This window comes from Miniopterus schreibersii (assembly GCF_964146895.1).
Source record: "Miniopterus schreibersii genome assembly, chromosome: 2".
NCBI lineage: Eukaryota > Metazoa > Chordata > Mammalia > Chiroptera > Miniopteridae > Miniopterus > Miniopterus schreibersii.
Genome location: NC_138102.1, coordinates 126,744,883 through 126,770,519, shown reverse-complemented (window position 1 = coordinate 126,770,519; position 25,637 = coordinate 126,744,883). Strand labels below are relative to the sequence as shown.

Genomic DNA, 25,637 nt, shown 5'->3' with positions numbered 1-25,637 from the left:
TACCCACCATATCCCCATATTTCAAATACCATTCTTATTAAGAGGAACTAAACTTACTCCATCCAAATCTTCTGCACTATATCAGATCTCATGGCCACCCCTAATGCTGCCTCATATGCCTCCACTGTCTCTTTAATACTTGATTGAAGAGGATGACAAAGGCTGTTTAAAAAATGAAGGAAAACATTGTATGTCTACAGCTCAATTCTATTAGGTAAAGGAATGACAAAGTGTATTTTAAACATTACAGGTATTATTACAATGGAATCCTTCTTTTGATCTTTCTTCTTTAATAATGTATAGACCTTAGCATCCCTTCAATTTTGCTTCAATTAGTTTAACATCAGGTTAATTTTAGCACAGCATAATTCAGTAATAAATAACAAATGCAAGCCTAGTAAGCAACATTTCTCTCCACAGTTGATAATGTCTCACCAGTAAATCAGCCACAAATAAGGAACTTGGTGGTTAAACATCTCATCATCAAAATTCCCTTTACATAAATGGGCTGGAATGTCAAGTGGTCCTGGTATATTCAAGAGATACCTGGGGGGGAAAATGCTGTTTGAAATTATGTCTATGCATACATGAACTACTAATACTTTAAAATAAAAATTTTTAAAAACCTCAGTTTCCACTTAAATTTCCTTCAAAAATTTTCATAAGGTAATGAGACTTCATTTTTACATGCATACCACACTGCTTTGGTCACATCTCTAGCATCACTGAATGTTTATTATTTTATACCTAGACAAATAACTCATTTCCTAAAATGATTTTTTTAATTCTATCCCCCAAATTAAACAAACCACAATAATCTAGTTAAACTTAAAAACAAGTAACAAATGAGACAATCAAATATTTAAAATTGTCCCACAAAATCTTTTTTTTTTTTAATTTTATTTATTGATTTTTAGAGACAGGGAGGAAGGGAGAGACAAGAGGAGAGGGACAGAGTGAGAGAGAGGTGGAGGAGAGAGAGAGAGAGAGAGAGAGAGAGGGAAACAGACATATTAATTTGTTGTTCCACTTATTTATGCATTCATTGGTTGATTCTTATATGTGCCCTGACGGGGATTAAACCTGCTAAAATTAACCTTGGCATTATAGGAATGACACTAACCAACTGAGCTACCCAGCCAGGGTAATCTGTGCTTTCTTGTAAAAAAAAAAAAAAGTTCTTTAAAAGTTACAAAACTTAATATCTAAAAAAATATATATCTTGCCCAGCTGGGTAGCTCAGCTGGTTGGAGTGTCATCCCATACACCAAAAAGGTCATGGTTTCAATTCCGTCAGGGCACGTACGGGAGGCAACCGACAGATGTTTCTCTCACATAGTTGTCTCTCTCAAAAATCAATAAACATATCCTCCAATGAGGATTAAAAAGATTGAATTTAAAAATTATTTCAAGGGGTAAGTTTTAATGGATTAGAGAGGCTGTATGGGGGCTTTGGAGAAAAGTGGGTGGGAGAAGAGCTATAAGAAAGGGAAGATATGGGACATGTAGAAGTCAGGTATCACCCCAACTTGGCTATAACTAGCTATATTATCACAGAGTTAATCACTTACCTTCTAAGGATATTAGTTTTCTCAACTGAAAACTAAGTTAAGAGGTCACTTCAAATCTAATCTATATAAAGATTATCCCTGGGCTAACTTCAGTAAATTAAATCCCCAAGTTAACTGTTATGGTTATCTACTAACCTTCAAATTGACTTGAAACACATGACAATTACAACATCTAGCTCTTTCTGCCTTTATACTAAATGTTACATAGAAAAGGAAATGATAAAATCAAACACTGGGTAAATATTAGAGTTCCTAGTATTTTGTTTTATAGTTTCTACACATGAACTTAAAAAATAAGACTTTGAACCTCTAGACAACATGACTTCTATTAATAAACTGTCAATATATATAAACTTAAAATTTTATATCAATAAGTATGACAATGCCCAAAACTATCTTACTGCCATTTTCCTAATAATTGACTCAAAAAAGATTTCCTAAATTAACAGAAATGCACACTCAGTGTAAATAAGGATTTTAGCATTACCTAAAAAACCTAAGCACAGGATACCTTTTTCTTGTAACTCTCGGTGAATTATGAATTATGACTATTTCCACAAAAAATTTAATAAAGTAATATGACTTAGTACACAACCAGAAGATTATTTGGAGGCAACCCATTTTCAAATGTTTATTGACACTTATTTATTCTGCTTCATAAATTGACATCAAGATGATCTGAAGGCCCAGCGGGTGTGACTCAACGGTTGAGTGTGAACCCCTGAACCTGAAGGTCAAGTTTCGATTCCCAGTTAGAGCATATGCCCAGGTTTTGTTTGTTTTTAGTTTTATTTTTTTAAATATAATCTTTATTAATTTCAGAGAGAGAGAGAAACATCAATGATGAGAGAGTGGTCACTGATCAGCTGCCTCCTGCACACCCCCTGCTGGGGATCAAGCCCACAACCGGGTCATGTGCCCTGACCAGGAATGGAACCGTGGTTCCCTGGATCCTAGGTTGATGCTCAACTGCTGAGCCGGCAGGGCCATATGCCCCGGTTTTCAACTCGATCCCCAGTGTGGGGCATGCAGAAGGCAGCCAATCAATGATTCTCTCTCATCACTGATGTTTCTATCTCTCCCTCTCCCTTCCTCTCTCTGAAATCAATAAAACCATATTAAAAAAAAAAAAAAAAGATGACCTGAAGATCTTTGATTAGTTACTACAGCAAAAACTGGTAACACTTTTTTTTTAAGCTAAACCAACTGTCTCCATGTCCAAGAGGAGACCAAAATCAGCAAGTCTATGAGAAGTTTGGTTCAGCTTTGGATTTATCCTGTGTCAGAGTTTGAGATATAAAGCAATCTAATTTAAACAGCAAGGGAAAGCTGAACAATCTCTAAATTCCTTATAGAATAGTTTAATTCTTCTCTACTAACCTGCATTTTAATTATTCTTTTGAAATTTATTCTAAGCTATTAATCTAGATACAGCACAGCAGAAAGAATTTCAGGATGAGTACTGAAATCACTGTCAGTAAACTATTATTTTAGAGGACAGATGTAAAGACTCATGTCTAGGAAAAAATACTGCCCTGAAATCTTTTTGCCAAATCTCTAATAAAACTGCGATCTCACAAAATATTCTACAGTGAATGGATCAGCAACTTAAAAAGAAGTAGGTTGTTTTTTTGAAAATATTTTTATATAACATGGGTATATTGGGGGTGGGTGGAGGGAGCACCTAAGAAAAGAAAAATATTTGCAAGCACTGCATTTGCATATATAAAACCAAGATTTTATCTTCACTTATTTTTCCGCAAGAAACTTTTTTAGGAGATATTCAACTTAGGCCTTCCTTCTCTCTAACATAAAATTACAGACTATGTCATGATAAAATAGTTTCCTTTGGCTGCTATTTAGGATCAGCAAACTACACCTGTTTTTATAAATAAGGTTTTACTGGAATACAGCCATACCCATTCATTTATATGTTGTCTATGGCTACTTTCTTGCTACAACAGCATAGCTGACCAGTAGTGACAGACCATATGGCTTATAGGCCTAAAATATTTACTATCTGGCTCTTAGGAAAACAGTTTTCTGATCACTACAGAGAGATGATGATGGAGAAGGGAAGAGAACTTTAAAAAAAAAATCATTCTTCATGATCTGCTGTTAGAAAAAGAACTCATAGCGAAACAAAAGCAAAGCATACAGAGCTCTACATAAGTTACTGAGAAAATGAAGGTTGAGAAAAGAATCCTATATAAAGCTTCTTACTCAACAATATTTCATAGGCTAGAGCAGTTCTCTTTAGAATTAAAAAGGTATAAGGCAAATTATTAATTTTTAAGGCAAATTATCTGAACCCACTTTAGATTACCAATCAAATAAATTAAAACTCATTTTTTAAAAAATCACTTATTGTCTCAGGATAATTCAATGCTATAGTATTACGTGCTAAAATTAACAACAATAAATTAAAAGCAGAATGAGTCACCATGGTGTTAATATAAGCCTTCTTTAGTGTCTTTTTTTTTTTCCTTCTTTTTTTTTTAAACCCTCACCCCAGTATATTTTTTTCCACTGATTTTTTTAAAGACAGTGGAAGGGAGCAAGGGAGGGAGAAAGAAACATCCATGTGAGACACACTGATTTGCTGCCTCCTGACAAGCTCCCCAAACAGGGTGAGGGATCAAACCTGCAACCCAGGTTCTTGCCCTTGACTGGGAATCGAACCCGAGACCCTTCCATTATGCAGGGCCGGCACTCTAACCACAGCCACACTGGCCAGGGACATTAGTGTCTTTAATACAAAGAATATAAAGCATTTTACATCTTTCCATTTCTATTAAATTCTACTGCCTTCATAACAGTCTAAGAGGGTGTTCAAGTATTTTTTAAAAGTCAGTCTAAAATGTAGTCAATCCACACAAAAGATCTGTAATCTTTCCCCTGAATTATACTACCTCTCATTCCTCTGCAAATCAAGAGTTCTACAAACTTACCGAAACAGATCCAAGTTACTATACTTCTCAAACCCTGGTTTAAAGAAGGACGCAATAAATTTCCGCAAAAATGGAAGAAGATTATCCCCTCGGTTCTATTTTAAAAAGAGGAAGGAGGAATACACATTAGGCTTACAATGTTTTAATTAAAGGGAGGAAAAACCCCTTTAAAATTCACTAATTAGATCAGGTTTTTTGAGTAGGTGGGGTAGAGATAACTTCTATATTCTGATTTCCAAATTAAATTCAACTAACCATTACACAGCTTGACACCCAATGCACCACAGTCTCAAGTTGCAGCTACCAATTCCCTATTAAGCTTCTATTATATGTTTGGCACTGTGCTAGGTGTTGGGGCTCCAAATCTGAGTAAGACATGGTCCTTGCCCTCAAGGAGTTCTTAACATAGTATATAAAGCAGCTATAAACAAAATTACAAAGCAATTTAATAAGTGTAATGGTAGAACTATGCACAGGGTATTATATAGCAGAGAGAAGAAATATCTAACACAGTTTGCAAAGGGCAAAAGGACAAGGAAATGCTTCCTGGAGAGGCTGATGCCTGAAACATCTTAAGAAATTGTGAAACATAAAAACATCATATTTAAACATTCTAAGTCATTTCATTTTTACCTGCACGATGAAGAATTTGCACGTATGATAAAAAACCTCTGCATTCTGAGGATTTTTTTCAAATGCAGTAAGCCACACTGCCCTGGCTCTGTCGTGCTGATTTGTTTGCAAATATAAAGCAACAAGGGCTTCCAACAACTGGCAGTTCATGGGACAAGATTCCAATAAACATTTACAAAGTTCTACTGCAGCCTCATACCTTAACAAGAAAAAAACATGTCTATACACATTTTAAAAATCAACTTTTAACACAAGGTTAACTGCTTGTCAATTAAGTTTTACCTCTCTAGCAGCTGGTGCAGAGCAATCATGTTTGTGTAAAGTGGAACACAGACCTCTATTCTTTCCTCAACAGCAAGGCTCTCATCTGTGCAAGCTTTCACCGCATCTATCCAAAAATATCACAGTAACATAAATCAAACATAAAATGAATTATTTGACTGTTCTTTAAACTCTGAAAGACCAATAGGAGAAGATGGCCTGTCCCTCTGCTTCACCATCATCTTTTTTTTTTTTAATGTTTTTATTGATCCTAGAGGGAGAGGAAGGGAAGAGGGAGAGAAACATCAATCTGCTGCCTCCTGCATGCCCCCACCGGAGACTGAGTCCGAAACCCAGGCATGTGCCTAACCAGGAAATGAACCGTGACCTCCTGGTTCATAGGTTGACACTCAACCTCTGATTCACACCAGCCTGGCACTGCTATACTTTTGCACATTTCCTCAGAGGAAATACCTCATAGTTTCAACTACTGAATAATTTACTGAGAGAATACATTAGAAATTGTAAAGCACTTTGTAATACAGTAACTTTTATGTTAATTAATTTTCAAATCCATTTTTCTATCCACAATTGTCCACCTTTAAGGTCCACTTCCTTACCTTCCTTATTTCCTTCTGCCAACAGGCATTTCTAATTGAATGACCAATTACCATTCACAAATACTACTACTACTACCAAAATCAGTCTTTCCAATTTACCAGTTTTCTATTAATGTATTTCCCTTTTCCCAGTCTCAGGACCCTGAATTCATCTTTGACTATTTCTTCTCTTCTTCCCTGACATTTAATCTGTCTCCTGCATTTATATGTGCTAACTTCAAATGTCTCTAACAAATACTGTCTCTCTCCTAGGTTACTTTTTTGGTACCTCAGTTACAGGAATGAGTTAGTTTCTGGTTGGCTTTCCTACCTGTAGCATCATTTGTCTTTGGCACATTTTTTTCCTTCTTAAAGAACCTCTATTGCCATCAAGCCTAATACAAAGTTCTTGAAAATTTGGTATCATTCCACATACAAAAGTTAATTCCTACTATTCTCCAGCACAAAACTCTTTAATGGGGACTATTCCTTATTCATATATCCCTTCAAATCCAATGTACCAATTCCTATCTACTTGCTGCTTTTTGTTTACTTAACTCCCCTAAAGGAATGTCTCTTTTTCTCTTCCTTTCTTTATTGGTTTATCAACAAACATTTATACAAAGCACGTAGTACACAGACAGACATTATAGGCCCTTGGAAAATATAGAGGTAAGACAACGGTTCTATCTTTGAAGAGGGCCACCATTTCACATCATAGTTGAGCTTCAAAATCTAGTCCTAAATCCTTCTATGAAGACTACCTTGATCATACCAGCCCACAATAATCTCTTCCCTTTGAGTTTATGGCCTATACCATGTAATTGTATCAATCACAGATCCTAATCTCTTCTAATAGGCATAGAATTTAGACTACATACTAAGACACAATTATCTGGCCTCATTTGTTAATAATTATGTCAAATGTATAGATTTTATCTTCGGACTAGGCTATATACTTCTTAGCAAGAAGGAATAGGCTTTATACCTTATATGTGTCCCTCAGCAGATACATTACTTAGTACACAGTAACAATCAAATTCATTGATTGATGGATCAAATATTAATTTTGAAAAATAAGATAAAATATTTAACTTTCACTTTGATGAACTTCTTTTAAAAAAGAATTATTTGATTCTATAATTCAATCAACTCATCAAACCTATATAATCAACTTATCTAGCTGATATCCTTTGCCATAATCAGAAAAACTAATTATGTAGTGTAGTTACAGTTCCTAGCCTTCAGATGCCAATGCCCATCTTTTCTGATTTAATCCTTAATCTTTAAAACATTATAAAGTATAAAACTACAACTTGCAATATGTAAATCTGTTCCACTTAATTATGAAGAACCAAAAAAAGGGATAAGTTGATGTTCTAAATAATTTATAAACATTTACACTTACCTTCAAAAACTGCTAACAACATATCAGGATTAGTCTTTACATCTTGAACTGTTTGCCATGGCATTATAAATGGTTCCGTGTTAACAATTCTTGAAGGATTGGCATTAGATGGATCATAAAATTTTGAAGGGAGACTGTTGAATTCAGTAAGATGTATGTAGGCCAGCCATGCCAAACACCGATCACTTGTTTTAAGGTACTCAGCTACTACTCCATCATTAGCTGATTTCAATGCATTCTAGGTAAATAAAAAAATCTCAGTGTTTTTTAAAATAACGACTCCTATTCCTAAGATTCAAAGGTAAAGGCAACAAAGAATAAACAACTGTATTTCTTTAGAGTAGTTCTTAAATACCTAAGTTAAAATTCTCAGTCACCAATTTTTTTAATCAAAAACTTTTTAGAACTTTTACTATGCTAAGGTTCATAACATACTTAATGAAAAAAGAGTAAATTTATTTTGAACATTTTAAGTGTCTTGTTATTCAAAATCTGATAAGATAAAGTAGTAAAAATAAACCAACAAACAAAAATTCCACACCCATATAGATTTTCACAATGAACTAATTTTTTTACCTTATTGTTTAAACACTGAAGTTTATTCTGTTGGGTACTGGACATACATTATTTTCATTAAAACCTCATGAGCACGCTAAAGAAGGTATTACCCCCACTAAGTAAATGAGAAAACAATCATAAACTTACTCAGCTTCACACATCTTACTAGTAAATGGTAAAACAAGGATTCAAATCTAAAGCCTGTGTTCTTATCATTGAACAATGCTACCTATATTTTAGACCTTTTTAAAATTCTCTACAAAGTATAATTAAATGCTATTTACCTGTAAAAGTGCAAGTGCACTTTGGGATCGTCCAGTAAATATATGCAGTTGAACTCTAAACAAAAGAGCCTCTAAAAGCTGAAAGGACAGAATATCTGATGCTTCCCGCTTGGCTGCTCCCATCAGAAACTCCACCATTCTCTCACATACATAATCCTTTTCTTCAAAGGTGCTTTCTAGGTGCAGAAACTGCCCAAAGGGGTTTCATACAATTAATCCTGCTTCATAAGAACAAACTGTAAAACTACAGATTTTTCACATCTCATTAAGAAACTGTCTCATATCAAATCTTCAATTTCTACAAAAAGGATAATTATAAATATACATAAACTCATTTTCCAGTATTATAACCTAGATTTCCCCTTCTACCACAAGCTGGAAAGTGAAATCAGATGAACACTAGAACAATACTGTTACACTCTCAGAACTGTCACTGAAACAATTCTATCTTTCCTTTCCTTGAATCAGTAAGTAAATGACAGCAAGATCATGATGTATCTCCAAAAACACACATTTACGATCACATACAATGTACACTACTTAGGTGTGTGTACAAAATTTTTGAAAGTACCATTCATATTAGAACTATGTGGCAAAATAAATAATTTAAAAGACTTAATCAAGAAATTAAAAGGCCATTTAAAGACCAAGCAACTTTAAGGAAAAATATTACACACTAAATATTCTTGTGGTGATCAAGAAGAGCATTATCTTTGGTACAAGGCTCCAGGTCAAAAATCAAGCATATTTCACTGTCCACATCTATTCAGTACTTGTGTTAGGCAAATAAAAGTTAGAGTAGCAAGTTTATTCATTAAGAGATACCATGTTATACAAATCTATTTGTTCTGAATTTCAGTAAGCAAGAAAGTGATAATTTGACAGTAATAGATTTATCTGCAAGTTTATCTGAATCTAACAGCTTCTGAGTTTAACTAGTAAAAGTTCAGATATTAATAAATATTTATTTTACAAGTGGATTAATTATAGCTTTAAGTTTAAACCTGAGTAGGAAACATCCCATCCTCTCAGAGAATGAGGGAGACCCTATTTTGCCATCAAATTTTTGCATCTTGGCAAAGTTCACTATTAGTATGAATTACAGATTAAGAATATTCCCATAAATAATGTGGACAGAGAATATATTTCTTGGCATTCATATAAATGCTTTACATGCACAAGAAATTCTAAAGAAAAAATTTTTTTAAGATGCTTTGCACAAAATTCACTAAACTTTGCCCAAACTAAAACTGCTTAAGAGCCCTGGCCTGGTGGCTTTGTTGGCTGGAGTGTCTTCCCATACACCAAAAGGTCAGGGGTTCAATTACAGGTCAGGGCACATACCTAGGTTGTAGGGTCATTCCCCAGTCAGGGCGAGTATGGGAGGAAACCAATCGATGCCCCCCCCCCTTCCTTTCTCTAAAAAAAAATCAATAAAAATATATCCTGGGGTGAGGAATAATAATTACTGCTTAAGAATAGGTAAGTATAAAATGTTTATATATTTTTCTGTACCAACAAAATTAACAACAATCACCTCTTCACTAAATATTTTTGTCTTATTTAGTGTCTAAGTTAATCCAGACTCAGAGAAGCGGTTTTGAGGTTACTGGACACTAAAAGTAAAGGTATTATATCTATATGCAAATAAAGCATATGATCTATTAAGCTAAATATCAATATTTAAGATGATCCAAAGAGTTATGAATACACACAGAGGACTATGTTATCTTTTCTACTCACAGTCCAAAAACTTTGATAATCGGGAGCATATTCAACAGCTGTTTCACACATTTCCTGCACCTCCTCCTTGGTTCCTCTTTTAGAAAACAATCGGAGGTAATGGCACCAAATTTCTGGATTGTCTTTGTTGTTTTCCAAAGCCCTCGCCAGAACGTTTAAAGCAGAATCCAAGGACTCTGAACATAGCCTGCATGTTTAAAAGGAAAGCAGGAACATTTTTTTCTTAAGGTTTGAAAGTACTCTTAAATTGGGCTAGTCTACTGAGTCAGTTTTTAAATTCCATTTTCTACTAGAATCTACCAAGAAACTAGTCACCTATGACAAAGAGAGGTAGATTAGGATTTTCTGTCACATCTGTTCAAAACAGTTCATTTCCCAGACTCAACAATTCCTTTTTAAATGGATGCTCAGTTAGCATTTATCAGATAAAACTACTGTGTTATAAAACCACTAAATTATCAACTTCAAATGTGCTTTATGTCCATACTCACAATACCTTTTATGATTTACACTGGTCTGGGAATAAAAAAAGTTAAACAATTCTCCCTCAAGGCCAGCTACTGCCAGTACAAAATATCAAAGCTTTCAATATAATAGTTCTTTTCAACGGTCAAGGGCTTGCTATCTCTTGGAGAAGATAATTGTCTCTCATGATCCTATTCATAAAATAATGTACAGTTCTTTGGCCTTCACTCAGTAAATGAGTCAGAAAAGAAAACACTGTAACTTATCCCATTAACATGGAAATGACACACAGGGCACCTTAAATAAGCACCATATTCAGGTATGTGAGCTGTATTAGCATTCTGCAGCATTGCCTTATTAAAAAAGCTTTTATACCAAGTTCTAAGATAGACGACCAGAGTAGTCTATTAAAAAAAAAACACATGAATTACTATAATTTTAAAATTACAATAATAAAAGATTATTCCTGATAACAGAAGATTATTTCTGGTAAATTTATCAAAAAGTAGGAGTTAGAAAATGCATTTATGCAAGAAGAGCTGTCATTTGTGAGATAAAATATTATTTACCTTATTTGCATACATGTAACACCACATGCAGAAAAAAAGGCAATTCACCAAAATTTAGAGGATCTTAGACAAGGCTTAAATCTCTAAGTGAAGATTAACAAAAAAATTTAACCTGTTTCACTACTTCTTTTTAAAAAAACCTAATAATCAATCCTTATACCACTCAGAATTTATTGTTTTTACTAATCCTACTTTGAAATAAGAGCCTACTACAGTTTAAAACTATAGCTAATTTATTACCTATACACTGAGCCATGCACACAACTCAAAATCTAATCTTAAACATTTTTCTAATAGCTTTTAAACAATAAAGTGCTTCTGGCTCTGTCAAAAAACAAAGGCTCCACCGATACTAGGAAGGAAACATGATTACCACAGAAGAAATGAACCTCAAACACAAAAATATAAATGTGCAATAGTTTACACAAAGATTAGAAGTGGGCCTACCCTTCATTTTGATTCAGGTACTTGTATGCAAGCTTTAGCCAAAGTTGTACATGAGAAGGATTTTCAAGCACACTTGCTTCTAAATTAGCAATGTCATCAGTCTCATTTGTAAAGTATCTGACATCATCTGGAGTCACAACTGTATCCAAAGCTGGAACTTTTATTCGGTTCTCTGGCTGAAAGGCTATAAAAAGACATCATTAGTTTCATACTTTCTCTTACCCAGAGACAAAAGAAAACAAAATGGCCGCGTCTTTAAAATAATCTAAACATCTAAAGATTCTAATGACATGCAGTAGTTCATAGCTTTATGCAAAGCTATAATTTACTGTCCAAACCAGGACACTTCTAAGAGTGAAAGGAGGTGTTACTAAATATTACACCAGGACAACAGGTATAAATAAACTAAGACTCTGTTGGGCCAAGTAGAAGTATGGTCTCCCTACTTTACGGTAAGTGCCATCATCTGATAATTCACATTCATTAAATTGTAAGAGAAAGTTAAAATTTATGAAGATGATTTATTATACTACATCTAAATTAGAGAAAAAGTGTTACATTAATGTAAATAAGCACAAGACAGCATACACCTATCAGGTATTTGTTAATCCACAAATAGTAAACCATTAAATTATGCAAACTTAAAATTATAATGTAAGATGTGCTTGACAACAGGCACTCATTCACATATTACTCTGTTCATTCATTTATTCACTCGTTTTGTGAGACTACTTACTGCATGTCAGAAAACCTAGGTTTAAAGATGAAATAAAATAGACCATCTGCCATCAAAAAGACACAAGCCAGGCAGTTGGTTTGAAGCTGTCATGATTACTAAAAAGTAATCCTTGAATTTAACGGACCATGAATACAAAATGCCCTGCAGCGTAACAGGCAGTCCTGCATAATGAAGAACTACAAAATTGCCTTAAATGCCAAATGGCATAACTGTTTTTTAGAAACAGAAATAGAAAAATAAAAACTAGGCTAGTAGATACACCAAAAGATTACTAAAATGGAACATCACAATTTAATGATTCCTGTATAATAAATTACTTCTTACCATACTTAATTGGTCCTGTAGACTGTTCCTCATCACTACTGAAACTATTCTCTGAAATAGGTTTTCTCCAAAATTTTGGCTTCCACTTTCTTTTATCTTTGTAGGTTGTAAATGGAGGTGCTAAAGTAGACAGCAAAAGACTTTTAGTTGATACACCTAGTTTTTATAGTTTTGAAGGCTACCTAAATAACACTCAAAAAGAGCTAAATTCATTCTGTTGTATTAGAAATAACATATTTATTTATTTATTTATTTATTTATTTATTTATTTATTTATTTATTTTATACTGAGAACATAATACCAGAAAATTTGCTGTCATAAAGAAACTACAATATCCTTTTGTGAAAGACAGAAAGAGACATATATACTCACTATGGCCTTTACTTTCATTGATATTGCTAACGAGAAGAACAGCCATCTGGTCCATTGACATTCGATCTTTGTTTACTCCAAAAAGTTTCTCAACATATTTTTCTGAAATTAGACCAATGCTATCTTCACAAAAAGTATAAAAAACATGGATTTCAGGAAAGAGGGTAATTAAAGAGTATGACGTGAAGAATAGTTTAAGAATTAAAAAGAAAAACACCTATGGCTTCTAGAGGGCAAGACCCACATCATCTTAACTACTATGGCAAATCTTACCACATCATGTATCCAATTTGGGTTGAAAAAATATATATTTCCTGAAACAAACTAAATAAGTGAAAATTAAAGTCCCAAATTGGGGATGATTAGATCAGTGACTTTACAATCACTCTGGGTTGTGATAACACTAAATTTAATAAACACCAATTCCTTTACTTCCAAAAGACTTGTTTTAATATCTGGCACTAAATCTAGGGAAAAGTTTAACAATATTTACTCATAATGTCTGATAATAATGTATGTTTTTTATAACATCAAAGTATATGAAGTCTTTTTTAACTCACTGCAGAATCTGAAACTACATACATCTTAACATCCAACTCTCCTCATTACTAAAATTTCTATACAAATGTTTATATATTCTCTAAACTAAACTGTTTAGATAAGCTCTGTGCAAAGGACTTTCTGCAATGATAGAAATGTCTTATATATGCACTGTTCTACTGGTAAGCCCTTACCATGTTGAGCTATTGACCTCAATAGTGGCTACTGAGCACCTGAAATGTGGCTAATGTGACTTGATGGAGTACAATTTTAATAAATTTAAATTTGAATAGCAACATATGGCTAGTGACTACTGTACTGGACAGAGCAGATCTAGATGAAGTGTCATAGGTGAATGTACTGAATTATGATAGCAATTAAAAGATGTTAAGAACTGAATATTGTTGGGGGTGGGTGGGAAGAGATTAACCAAGCATTTATATGCAATATGCATAACCCATGGACATAGACAATAGTGTGGTGAAGGCCTGGGGCAGGGGACTGGGGCGGGGTAGAAGGGGTCAATGGGGAAAAACAGGGACAACTGTAATACTCTCAACAATAAAGATAAATAAAAAATTGTTTAAGGAACTGAACATTAAATTTTTAAATTGCCTAAATTTAAATATTCACTTGGGGAACAAGAGGTCTTTAATAACCTGCTGCTGCAGCAATTTCTTCACCAGTGCTTGTCTCTGAACAACCAATCAAAGACAGATTATATGACAGAATGTCCTGGAATAGCTGTTTTCGGCTAAGCGTATAGTCTTGTGTATGCTGCCTAAAATAAAAGATAAAAGAAAAGATAAGATAACAAAGCCCAAATAACCAAGACTGACTTTTAGATCATAAAATGTTCACAAATTAAAACTACTCACCACTGACAATCATCATCATTACATGTTCCTGTTAAATCAAAACGGCAAAAACACTGATCTGGTTCAATCATATTACTGTATGACACTGAGCTCAGGGGAAGTTTCTCCTTGGTTCGATAGTATGGACTAAATCTAAAAAAAACAGTGGACATATTATGCTCCATAAATATACCCTAGAAAATTTTCAAATTTTTCATTTTTCCTTCCCAACTAAAATTTCTATACTTTTAAGCATACTATGTATCTAATATTTAATAACAAAATTAACTCCAGAAAAAAAAAAGAATATCAAGTGGTAGTGACAAACTTTTATACCCAGAACATAAAAGACCTGAAATAAGAAACAAAACCCCAAAAATTCTGTATTTTAAAAATAGTGTTCTCACACCACATAATAATATGCTATATAATATTAGTATTTCTTACACACATTACCAGCCAACAGAAAAACTAGGGAAAAGGTCTATGCTACCTGGTAGGTGCTTTATAATTTTATAATTGAATCACACCCATTTAACAGTCTCACAACTTCTGGAAGTCTAAAAACAAAGACAACTTCCCACAGAATTAATCATCTGAAATACGTAAATCAATTTTATGAAAGCCAATGCATTCCTTACACAGAGTAACATTAAAATTAAAAAACAAAAATTAAAACTTCTCATAGGACTCATTTTTTCCTAAAATCTCTAACAGGCAGTAATCCAGAACTCACAATTCCACCAGTAGCAAGAAATTAGAATTTGATAAGAATTAATAAACCCAAGTGTAAGCTAAACCTTACTTCCTGATATGATTTGTGTATGACAAATACTTAATTTTTATTTTCCCTAAAAGAACAAGTTCATTTTTCTGTGACCATGATTTAATTTTTTTCATTATTATCAAATATGCAAAGTTAAAATATCAAAACACAGGAGTAATACTGAAGTTCATTGAATCTTTCTTTTATACCTGTAGGACTTAAAAACTAGAAGAGGGCTGTGGTAGGGACTAAAAGGGCATGGCTTCACTTCTGTTGTTTTACTCTGTGCTGTCACAAAATCTACATCCACAGCAATCTCCTGCAAAAGAAAATAATTTCGTAAGGCAAATAAGGCTAGGGTGAATGCCTCATTTTTAAAGAAATATGAAATGTTCAGTTACCTGACCACGTAAAACCTTTCCTGTAATGCCTGTGGTGGTTTTTAAAATCAGTTGTTTTAAGCTGTCAGCTTTTGAATATAATTTTTGCAATTCACCAATTTTTAACCCTAGAAAAAGTTCCGGTTTTTCTACCATGTTCTTAGGTTTGTTTACGCATTCTTTGTTAGGTGTATCAGTGTGCTTAAGGTTAGGTTTAGTAAAAGAATTGGATTCTAAAAAGGATCTTCTTCGTTCCCTGTTTGAACCAGACAGAATCTCATCATCGACATCATTTTCCTCAGTGTCCAGACTTAATTTATCTTGAGTCAGATCATGAAGTGAGGGTTGAGGTAAAGAAAATTCAGGTTCTTCTTCCACAACTGGAGCAATATTTTGTTGTTCCTTTGCTTTAAGGGCCCGAGCTTCTTTCAGTTTCTGAATTTTCAGAGCATATTCATATTCTAGCTTTTGTAATCGTCTTTTTTCCATAGCAATTAGTTCTGCTGAATGTTTTCTTGGACTTGATACTGGAGAATTGTCCAGTCTCATTATTTTGTTTGGCTGTGGGGAAAAAATGATATAAATATTTTATATCTCTATGATTTTATAAACAATTTTTGGTAAGGTAATTGTGCTATCCCTACGATATAATGCCAACATTATAAAACTAAATAACGAGAATAAAACAGTGTTTTATAAGTCCCCAACAGTTTTGCTAATCTATGATCTATAAAAACCAAAAACACAAAGTTAAGACAAAATAAGCAAGGTTCTAAAATATGGCTATCATTTGAAAACAAAGCTTTAATCTTATTCTTTTTGAATGTGCAGGAACAAACTTGAGTTAGTTTACATCTCTTACCCTCATAAAAATGTTCTGCTTTCCAAAAATAAAATATTTTTACAAATAACTTACTCCAAGGCGATCTTGTTCCAGTTTACGTTTTCCTATTTCTTTACTAGCCACTGCCTTTGCCCGAGCCAGCTCTTCTCCATACTTTAGAGTCAAAGCTTTTTTCACTGTAACACGTTGTTGCACTTTGTGAATCTGAAAATATAGGATAATTCTGAAAATGTAAATGTAAACCTTAGGAGAGGAAATAACTTCTTTTTAACATAGCAGCTTTAGGGTATTCAACTGAAAACAGAAATATTCCAATATTATGTCCCAAGGGAGAACATTACTTCATTAAAAATTTGGCCCATAAAAAATGGGTAATAAACATGAGACTACAATATTTTAATTTAAAAAGAACATTACTTGTTCCTGAAGCTTCTTCAAAAATATTTTGTTGACACTGAGAATTTTCTCCGTTGCCTGAAGCTGTTCTGTAAGTTTTGCAATCTTTGTTTCTGCATTGCGAACAGATTCTTTCTTCTTAGCTTCTTGCTGTACTAGATGCTTTAAAACAGATTCATCTTTCATCAATAGAATCCTAATTAAAAAGTAACAAAATCCTCATTAATATTTTTCTAAACAAGTGTGGACTAACACCATCAGAATAAAAATTTACAAAGCAGTAGCTCTTTTTGTTTTATCCTTATCTGAGGATTTTTTTTCCCATTGATTTTTAGAAAGAGTGAAGGGAGAGGGGAGGATGAAGAGAGAGAGAGAGAAACATCAGTATAACAGAGACACATCAATTGGTTGCCTTCCACACATGCCCCGACTCAGGGCAGGGATGGGACCTGAAATCCAGGTACGTGTTCTTGACTAGAATCAACCCACGACTCTCCAGTGTGAAGGCCAACACTCTAACCACTGAGCCATGCCAGCCCGGGTACAGATCATTTTTAAATATATATTTAGGATACACAGGTGAGAATTTTAAAAGATTAATACTTTCATATTCATCAATCACACAGGTATTCAAATAGACACTGTTACATTTTATAAAAGTTAACTATAAAATGGGTCTGATTTTTTTTTTAAATCATTTAAATCTAAGTAATATGAATTATAGTTGAAATGTTATTAACAGTAAACGTTTAATGTTGGCTGAATCTGACCCTGTATGACTCCTGAAAAATGAGGACTTAAGGCAGAAAAATGCTATGTTTAGCTTCATTTATAATGCTAATAAACATACAAATAAACATCTAATAAATATAATTAAGCACATTTAATTAACTTACAAATCTCTAACTCATTTTATCTAAAGCAAGCATAGAAGGGGAAAAGGAAGTGTAATTTTAAAACAATATACAGATAAAAGATTGGAACTGAGAAGTAAAACAGGACAAAAGACAAATTTATGGATATAAACTTTCATCTTTTCAACTACTAAATATCATGGTTTAAAAAAAAAGCATTCTTCCCAGAAAGATACCATATTTCAACAGTCACAACAAATGGCATCTAGAATGAATCATAATGACAGAGACTATGTGATAGAAACGATAGAGAGTAGAAAGACAAAGAATTTTTAAAACCTTTTCATTTGTTTATGAAAGTTATTAAAGAAATAAAATCTAAATAAATGTAACTTAATTTCTTACTTTTAAAACAAACAATACAACTTCTCATTGATAATTTTAGAAACTTACGTTCATTACAGTATTTCATCTATAAAGCACATCTTTCAGATCTCTAATACCAGGATGTGTCTCAACATTATGGCATATCATAGTTCAGCTAGCAGCATCCTGTCTTTTTTAGTAATGTATAAAATAACAGAAGTAATAAAATATGATAGCACAAATATCATTCAGAAGTGAAGACACACTATCTCCTTGAGATGTGTTACCTTGTAAAAACACTCAAAATTAATTTTTTTTCATGATTTAAAAAATAAAGAATAATACCAAGGTGATTGTAATGTTAAAAATAAGGCTGTAAATTTCCACTTTTTTCCTTAATTAACTCTAGATAGGTAAACTTTATTATTGTTAATCGTCACCTGAGGATATTTTTTTCCATTTTCAGAAAGCAGAAAGGAGGGAGGGAGGAGAGGAAAGAGAGAGAGATCTATTGGTTGGCTGCCTCCCACATGTGCCCCAACGGAGGCGGGGATCAAACTTGCAATCCTTGACCCGGAATCAAACGCTCGACCCTTTGGTGCAAGGGCTGACACTCTAACCACTAAACACACTGGCCAGGGATAGATCGATAAACTTTTGAAGCTTGTTTTATTTTTATTATTTTTTTAAATATATCTTTATTGATTTCAGAGAAAGGAAAGGAGAGGGGGAGAGAGAGAGAGAAACATCAATGATAAGAGAGTCATTGATCGAGCCCGCAACCCGGGCATGTGCCCTGACCAGGAATTGAACCCTGATCACCTGGATCCTAGGTCGACACTCAGCTGCTGAGCCACGCCCAGCTGGGCACTGAAGCTTGTTTTAAAAACCACTGAATTATTTATATATTATATGGTGAGAATGCAGACTGGTGCAGCCACTATTGAAAATAGTATGGGGTTTCCTCAAAAAATTAAATATGGAACTGTCAATTGGCCCAGTGATCCCAGTTCCAGGAATATATCCTAAGAAACCGGAAACACCAATTAGGAAGAACTTATGCATCCCTATGTTCATAGCAGCACAATTTACAATAGCTAAGATCTAGGAACAGCCCAAATGCCCATCAGTAGATGAGTGGATAAAATGGCTGTGGTACATTTACACCACGGCATACTATGCAGCTATAAAAAAGAAGGATCTCTTACCCTTTGAGACAGTATGGATGGATCTGGAGAATATTATGCTAAGTGAAATAAGGCAGTCAGACAAGTATCACATAATCTCACTCATATATGAAATACAACGAACAAAATAAACTGATGAACAAAATAGATCTAGGGACATAGAAGCATGAAACAGGCTGAGGAATCTCAGAGGGAAGGTGGAGGTGGGGGAGTGGGTGGGGAGAGATTAATCAAAGAATTTATATGCATAAATGCATAACCTCGTGGACAAAGACAATAGTATGGAGAAGGCCTGGGGGTGGGGCAAATGTGAGATGGAGGGGATCAATGGAGAGAGAAAAAAGGAGGGACATTTGTAATATTTTCAACAATAAAGATAAATTTTTAAAAAGGAGTTAATTCATCACTGTAATCATTTTTTCACTATCAAGATTTAAATTTTAAGAACTAGTTAATGAGTTACAAAAACAGGACAGGGAAAGTCTTAACATCTCTGCACAGAACCTCCCCCTTATATTTTTAAACCTAAAAGGAGACTCACAGAACAAAGCTCAGAAGTATTGATGTTACCTAAAAACAGTTTGCTCTCCATCAATTAATGATATCCTATTGTTTGGAGTGGAGAATGTCTATCCATAAAATGATGTGATTTTTTCTATCAAATAAATGCTAGTGGCCCTCATCACAAGAAAAAAAATTATGTAACTACTTGTGGCAACGGATGTTAACTAGACTTACAAGGTGATCATTTTGCAATATACAAATTATCAAATCATTATGTTGTGCACTTAAAACTATGTTACCTGTTAATCATACCCCAGTAAAATAAATAACCCAAAAATATGCTAATGAATTCAAATAAATTCTATCATTCAACATATTAATCTTAACATGCCGATGTGTGAGTTTTTACACATGTTCTCAAAATTATGAAACACCACTTAAACAACATGGTAATTTCACAAAACATGTAAGAGGTTTATGATCCTCAACTTTATATTCACACTTTATAACAACACCATATTTGGCCATGTGTCTTATTAAACAGAGTAGGTAATGATTATTCCCACCAATCAAATCCACCTTTTACAATAAAAATATGCCTCCAAAGAAGGTATTTCAAAAATCATGCCAGAAGTTTTAAAGAAAATTACAAATAAGCCATGTATGAATCTGAAGGGAAAAATTCCTTTGAACTCTTGGTAGTTTTATTTAAACTATTATACTATTACTTTATGTAAATGTATAATTCACCAAAATGATAACCTTATAAAGTTCTACCAAGTATAAACGAATCTGTAATCATATAGTGTACTTAGTACTGACATACACCACAAAAGAAATCCCTCTAACATAGGTACATTAGATACATGCAGTATTTAATCAGACGAGGCTCACCTATGTTTTTTAAGTTTTGCTTCTGCATCTGAAACCTGCTTAGTAACCATTGCTATTCTGCCAATCCCATCAATTTCCACATCAGAGTTGGCTGGAGATGATGAACTTGTCTTCAGCTGATCTGATTTAATCAAACGCTGTTTTTCCCGACTAAAATAATAAAGATAGGTGGATTATACCAAAGAATAAACTGAAATTATTTTCCTTTGAAGATGTATTCTATTTCATAACATAAAGTAAAAATATTAATCATATTGACTAATAATAACAATGATGACCAATATGCATGACCCAAGATGGCTTTCAAAGATGATAGTGTAGCTCTCCTTTCTATTCACTTTTCTCTTATTATAAGCTGTTTTGATCCCAGTGCATCACTGTAGTCAAGTCTATAGATGATCATCTGGCTCCCCCTCCTGTGTGAGTTGTAAAAATATTAACTCTGTATGTTGAACAAAATCACCAACTTTTCATTTCCCAATGCCAATAAACTGTATACAGCTTTAGTTAAGTACTGAAAACAGCACATATCTTTAAAGCAAATTACATAAAATGCCACTTACTTGGCAATCTCTTCCTTTAACAATCGATACTCAATCTTCTTTTCTTCAGGCAAAGCTTCAGGTGTTCGCATGGGATCATTTTCTTTTTCAGATTTTGGAGGTACTTTGGGTTTTGAAGCTTGCTAGAAAACATTTGAAGTCAACCAGATCAACAGCTTTCACTTATCCCACACTAAGACATATATTTTACACTGCAACCTAGTGTGCATTTATATATTTAGAAATAACTATCTTCATTATTTTCTATTCCTTTTTTAAATTAAATTTACTGGGGTAACACTGGTTAATAACATACAATTTCCAGATATACCACATTATAATTTAACATCTGCATACTCTATTGGGTGCTCACCACCCAAAGTTTAGTTTCCTTCCATTACCATATATAGTTGACGCCCTTGACACACTTCGCCCTCCACCAGCTGGTTGTTAACCACCAAATTAACTAGATAATGTACTAAGAAGTCAAGAAATACAGTTTGAAAATAATTGAACTAAATCATACCTAAACAACTGCTGCAGTAAGAATAGGGATAAAAGTAGCACTTAGATCATACACTTAAATAAAAACTGTTTTCTGGTAATATAACACAATTTCAAAACAGTAAATTTCCCTAGTACAGAAGACAATTATCCACTATTGTGAAAATAGGATTAGTCAATTGAAAATAAAAATAAAGGGGATCAATAGCTAACTCTATATAAATTTATACATGCTTCACTCTATCATACAAAGTCCTAATAATACAAGTAAAATATATCCACCATTTAATATATTAAAAATCAATGTCTCTAAGAGGTCTAATTTTTCAGGAAAAAGAATTAACTTTAATGGCTGTCAATAAATTATCTTTCTTTTTATCTTTCATTATTGCACTCACCTCAGCAGTTCGTCTTGCCTCTTTAATCATGGACTCCAATCCACCAAAAACACTATTTGTTGATTTGGAAGCCTCTCCATCAGATTCACTGTCATCTGAATCATTCAGTGTTACAACCACTGATTTATGCTTTGGAAGCTGCAAAGACAATATATTTGCTACCCTTGATGACAAAAGTATCTCTATACTTTTCTTGGCCCTACCACTTTTCTTGGCTCTACCACAATCAGCTGCATGGCATTGAACAAGTCACTTAAACTCTTGAAATTTCAGTCCATAAAAATAATGGGCTCCAAGTAGACAGTCTATGGTTCCTTCTAGACACATTGCATAACTGACTTTGTCCCACTCTAGCAATACTGATTACATGCCAAAAACATGCAATATTCTATATTCTCAATCTTTAAAGACACTACTATGATCACCTTATTAAGTTTTATTTTCTCCAACTTTCTATAAAGAACCATAATGTCATCTTAAATTAACTCTTACAACCAAGGTAAAAATAAGTAATTCTAAATAATTATTTTTAAAACTTTCTGGCTTTTGTAGTTATATAAAGAGGGTAAGTAACTAAAGTTGGTTTACCTAACAGAGGCAAAATTTCAGTTTGGCATTGCCCCACTTATTTTACTTTGAAGCCATTAGAAAACAAGGCAGAAAAAAATTGTCATTTCAATCTCCTTAATAAACACCATAAATAAATCCTTAAAGTACAGTCATTAATTGGAAAAATATGAACAAAGTATAAACAAAGACGGGTAAAATAAAAATATACAATTTGCTAAAATTAACTCTAGAATAGAAACCTGAACGGAATAATTTATATAGGAAAAATCTGAGGAAAGGCAGAGGAAAGCATACCACTCTGATGAAAATAATACTTCCCCAAAAACATTATCATAAACTACTCCACCATTTTTCAAGTGAAGAAGCTGCTCCCATTTCACTATCAATAAATAAAAAATAAATTTGTATTTACATATGACTTTGTATGTGTATATAAATGAACAAGGAGGTGGGGAACAAGACAGCAGAACTACATACAACTTTCTCCCAGGCTGTTTGAGTAACAGTATGATTAAACATTTTGTTTGTTTTTTTACCGAGATCACAGTTCGTGGAAGACGAGGTCCTCTGTGAAACTTTGGGTTCTGTATCCTAGGCTGAGATACTGTATTAATACTGACTATTGACAGATTGCTTCTTGGCACAGGCTGTGAATTGTTCAGAGCTGGAGGTGAAGGTGGATCACTATTACTGGATGTTTCCTAAACAGGGAAGAGAGAGATATCAAACACTTTAAAAAAAAAAGACATTCTATCATCTTTAAAAATCTTGAGCAAATTAGTACCAGACTTATCCCTACTTTATAAAAGTCCAATGAGCCCTAGCCAGTTTGGCTCATGGACTGAAAGGTCCTGGGTTCAATTCCAGCCAAGGGCATGTACCTCGGTTGCTGGCTCAATCCCCAGCCCCAGTCGGCAAGCAGGAGGCAACCAATTGATGTCTCTCTCTCACATCAATGTTTCTATCTCTCTCTCCCCCCACCCCACCCTCTCTGAAAAGCAATGGGAAAAAAATCCTCCAGTGAGGAATAAAATAAATAAATAAATAAATAAATAAATACATATACACACATACATTCAGATGTGTGTGTACATATGTATATATACGTGTGTGTGTGTGTGTGTGTGTGTGTAACACACACATATAAATCCAATGAATTCCAAATAAGCAGAAAAGAGTAAGACTGCCTAAAACTTAAGCTCATGAGCACCACCTAGCGGTTCAGGCATCTAAATTACCTCTGGCTTAAAAGCTCTTTTATTGGCTAGAGATTTAAGTAGTTCTTCTCGAAGCAGCATTTCTTCCTCCTCTTCCTCATCTGCAAAAGGTGGTTTTGGAGGCTGTTCTGGATCTTCAGGTGGAAGAGGTGGTAAAGGTGGTACAGGAGGTAGAGGTTCAAGAGAAACACATAAGCTTTCCACGTAAGGCTGGCTCAAAAGTGGCAAAGACTAGTTTTTTTAAAAAAAGAAGAAATAATAATTACAACGCAAATTTTACCAATTGCAAATGTTTATCTGTGGAGCATCATTAAATTGGAAAAAGGTAAGCTTTAGATTATTATTTTAGCTGTAAGTACATTGTAAATCTCAAAAACTAACCCAGAATTCAGTATTCGGCCATGAAAAGAATAGTTTTTAAAATTAATAATATTTGAAACGTTTATGAACTTCAAGATAATTATACAAACTTCTCCGTTCCTATAATCTTTATTTAACAATCTAAAAGATATAAAAATTTTATAAGTTCTATCACTCTAGATGACTACTTGAAAACACATAGAGATACTGAAAAACCAAGAGCATGATATTTAATTACAAATCAAAAATAAGGAACCAGGAATTCTGGAAAATATATAATACAGAGTATCTTAAGAAATAAACGTCAGAAAGACTCACCACTACCCACTTAAATCCTTGAGAACCAGCTTGTTAGAGAGTATCTATAAAGAAAACTAATTTTACCCAAATTCCCAAGTTTATATATATTTTTGCTTCAAAGACCTTCCAGTATCACTCTTGGCTTTTAAAACAGTTCAAGAAAGAAAGAAAAATGTTTTCTCTCCCACTCTTTGTTGTACTATTTCCCTCATCTTAAACTTTCTAGGAGTACACCACATATCTACCTAGGAACTATGAAACGGCAAGATTCCCTCTAACCTACTGACAAAGTTCCAGTTTGGTCTCTGGGACCTCTCAATCTAGAAATAACTCTGACTTTGTGATTTCTCCACATTCTATTTTTTTCTTTTGAAAAAAATCTAATCAACTGCTTAGTCCATAGATTTCATAGCTATTAATTTTGGTAAACAACTCTGATTTTTTTAAAGTTCTCTTCAAACCCTAACCTTATTCATTAACTACAATGCCAGTTTTTCAAAATAAATTAGAAATGACACAAAGCAACAAAATTTTCTTAGAAATAATATCAATTCTCACTTACAGTAACCTGAGGAGGTGGAGGCAAAGAAATAGATGGTGTTGAAGAAAAATAACCCAATGAACATTCAGTAAAGAATGGTTGTTGCACAGGAGAAGGAGCTGAAAAAAATTTTGTAAGATTTTAGTAACAGAAATACTTCAACATGAATGAATTAAATTTATGGTACCTTTGGAGAAATACAAATGCATCTAGGTAGAGTGCAAATTAGACTTTGTTAATCTCTAATAAAATCTTTAATCTCCAAGAGACCACCTCCACCTATTTAAAATTGTCCTTATGTAACCACAAAGTCAGCCATCTCCTTAAGCTGACATTAGTCCCTCAAAATTCTTCACTTTGTTCTAATTTTCATCTAATGATAATAGCACAGAATAGAGCAAGAAAGGCTAAAAACACTATTTTTTTTACAAATATACTTTTTAAGGAATAAAACAAAAAATTCCCCTGAAACTGCCAAAGTGCCTGAACTAAAGTAAAACAGTGATTTGATGACTCCATTTTTCCCTTCATGTGGATCAAAGAAAGTGAAGAAACTGACTATTTAAGTTGTGTAGGAAGCAAGTAGGACTAGAAATGAAAACAATTACCTACTGTGTTTAATCAATAAAGTGTACATTTTTCCCATTTTAATAATTTTGGAATAGTTATTGATGCATCTCAGTTAAATTATT

At 33.5% G+C, this 25,637-nt stretch overlaps 1 protein-coding gene across 2 annotated transcripts in view; it reads right to left on the bottom strand.

The window, feature by feature from the left end:
• ZFC3H1 (zinc finger C3H1-type containing) overlaps window positions 1-25,637 on the bottom strand; it is a 51,481-nt gene that overhangs the window by 5,482 nt on the left and 20,362 nt on the right. For both annotated transcript variants that reach the window (XM_081130785.1, XM_081130786.1), the window contains exons 7-29: window positions 24,967-25,064; window positions 23,766-23,975; window positions 23,064-23,228; window positions 21,958-22,095; window positions 21,077-21,198; window positions 20,514-20,663; window positions 16,730-16,904; window positions 16,385-16,516; window positions 15,490-16,029; window positions 15,298-15,407; window positions 14,344-14,475; window positions 14,125-14,246; window positions 12,926-13,027; window positions 12,553-12,672; window positions 11,490-11,673; window positions 10,009-10,195; window positions 8,266-8,454; window positions 7,424-7,661; window positions 5,438-5,543; window positions 5,156-5,354; window positions 4,523-4,617; window positions 436-546; window positions 58-162 (exon numbers count right to left, since the gene is read on the bottom strand). In XM_081130785.1, coding sequence (XP_080986911.1) covers window positions 58-162; window positions 436-546; window positions 4,523-4,617; window positions 5,156-5,354; window positions 5,438-5,543; window positions 7,424-7,661; window positions 8,266-8,454; window positions 10,009-10,195; window positions 11,490-11,673; window positions 12,553-12,672; window positions 12,926-13,027; window positions 14,125-14,246; window positions 14,344-14,475; window positions 15,298-15,407; window positions 15,490-16,029; window positions 16,385-16,516; window positions 16,730-16,904; window positions 20,514-20,663; window positions 21,077-21,198; window positions 21,958-22,095; window positions 23,064-23,228; window positions 23,766-23,975; window positions 24,967-25,064 — 3,730 coding nt within the window. The remainder of the gene's footprint in view (window positions 1-57; window positions 163-435; window positions 547-4,522; window positions 4,618-5,155; window positions 5,355-5,437; window positions 5,544-7,423; window positions 7,662-8,265; window positions 8,455-10,008; window positions 10,196-11,489; window positions 11,674-12,552; window positions 12,673-12,925; window positions 13,028-14,124; window positions 14,247-14,343; window positions 14,476-15,297; window positions 15,408-15,489; window positions 16,030-16,384; window positions 16,517-16,729; window positions 16,905-20,513; window positions 20,664-21,076; window positions 21,199-21,957; window positions 22,096-23,063; window positions 23,229-23,765; window positions 23,976-24,966; window positions 25,065-25,637) is intronic.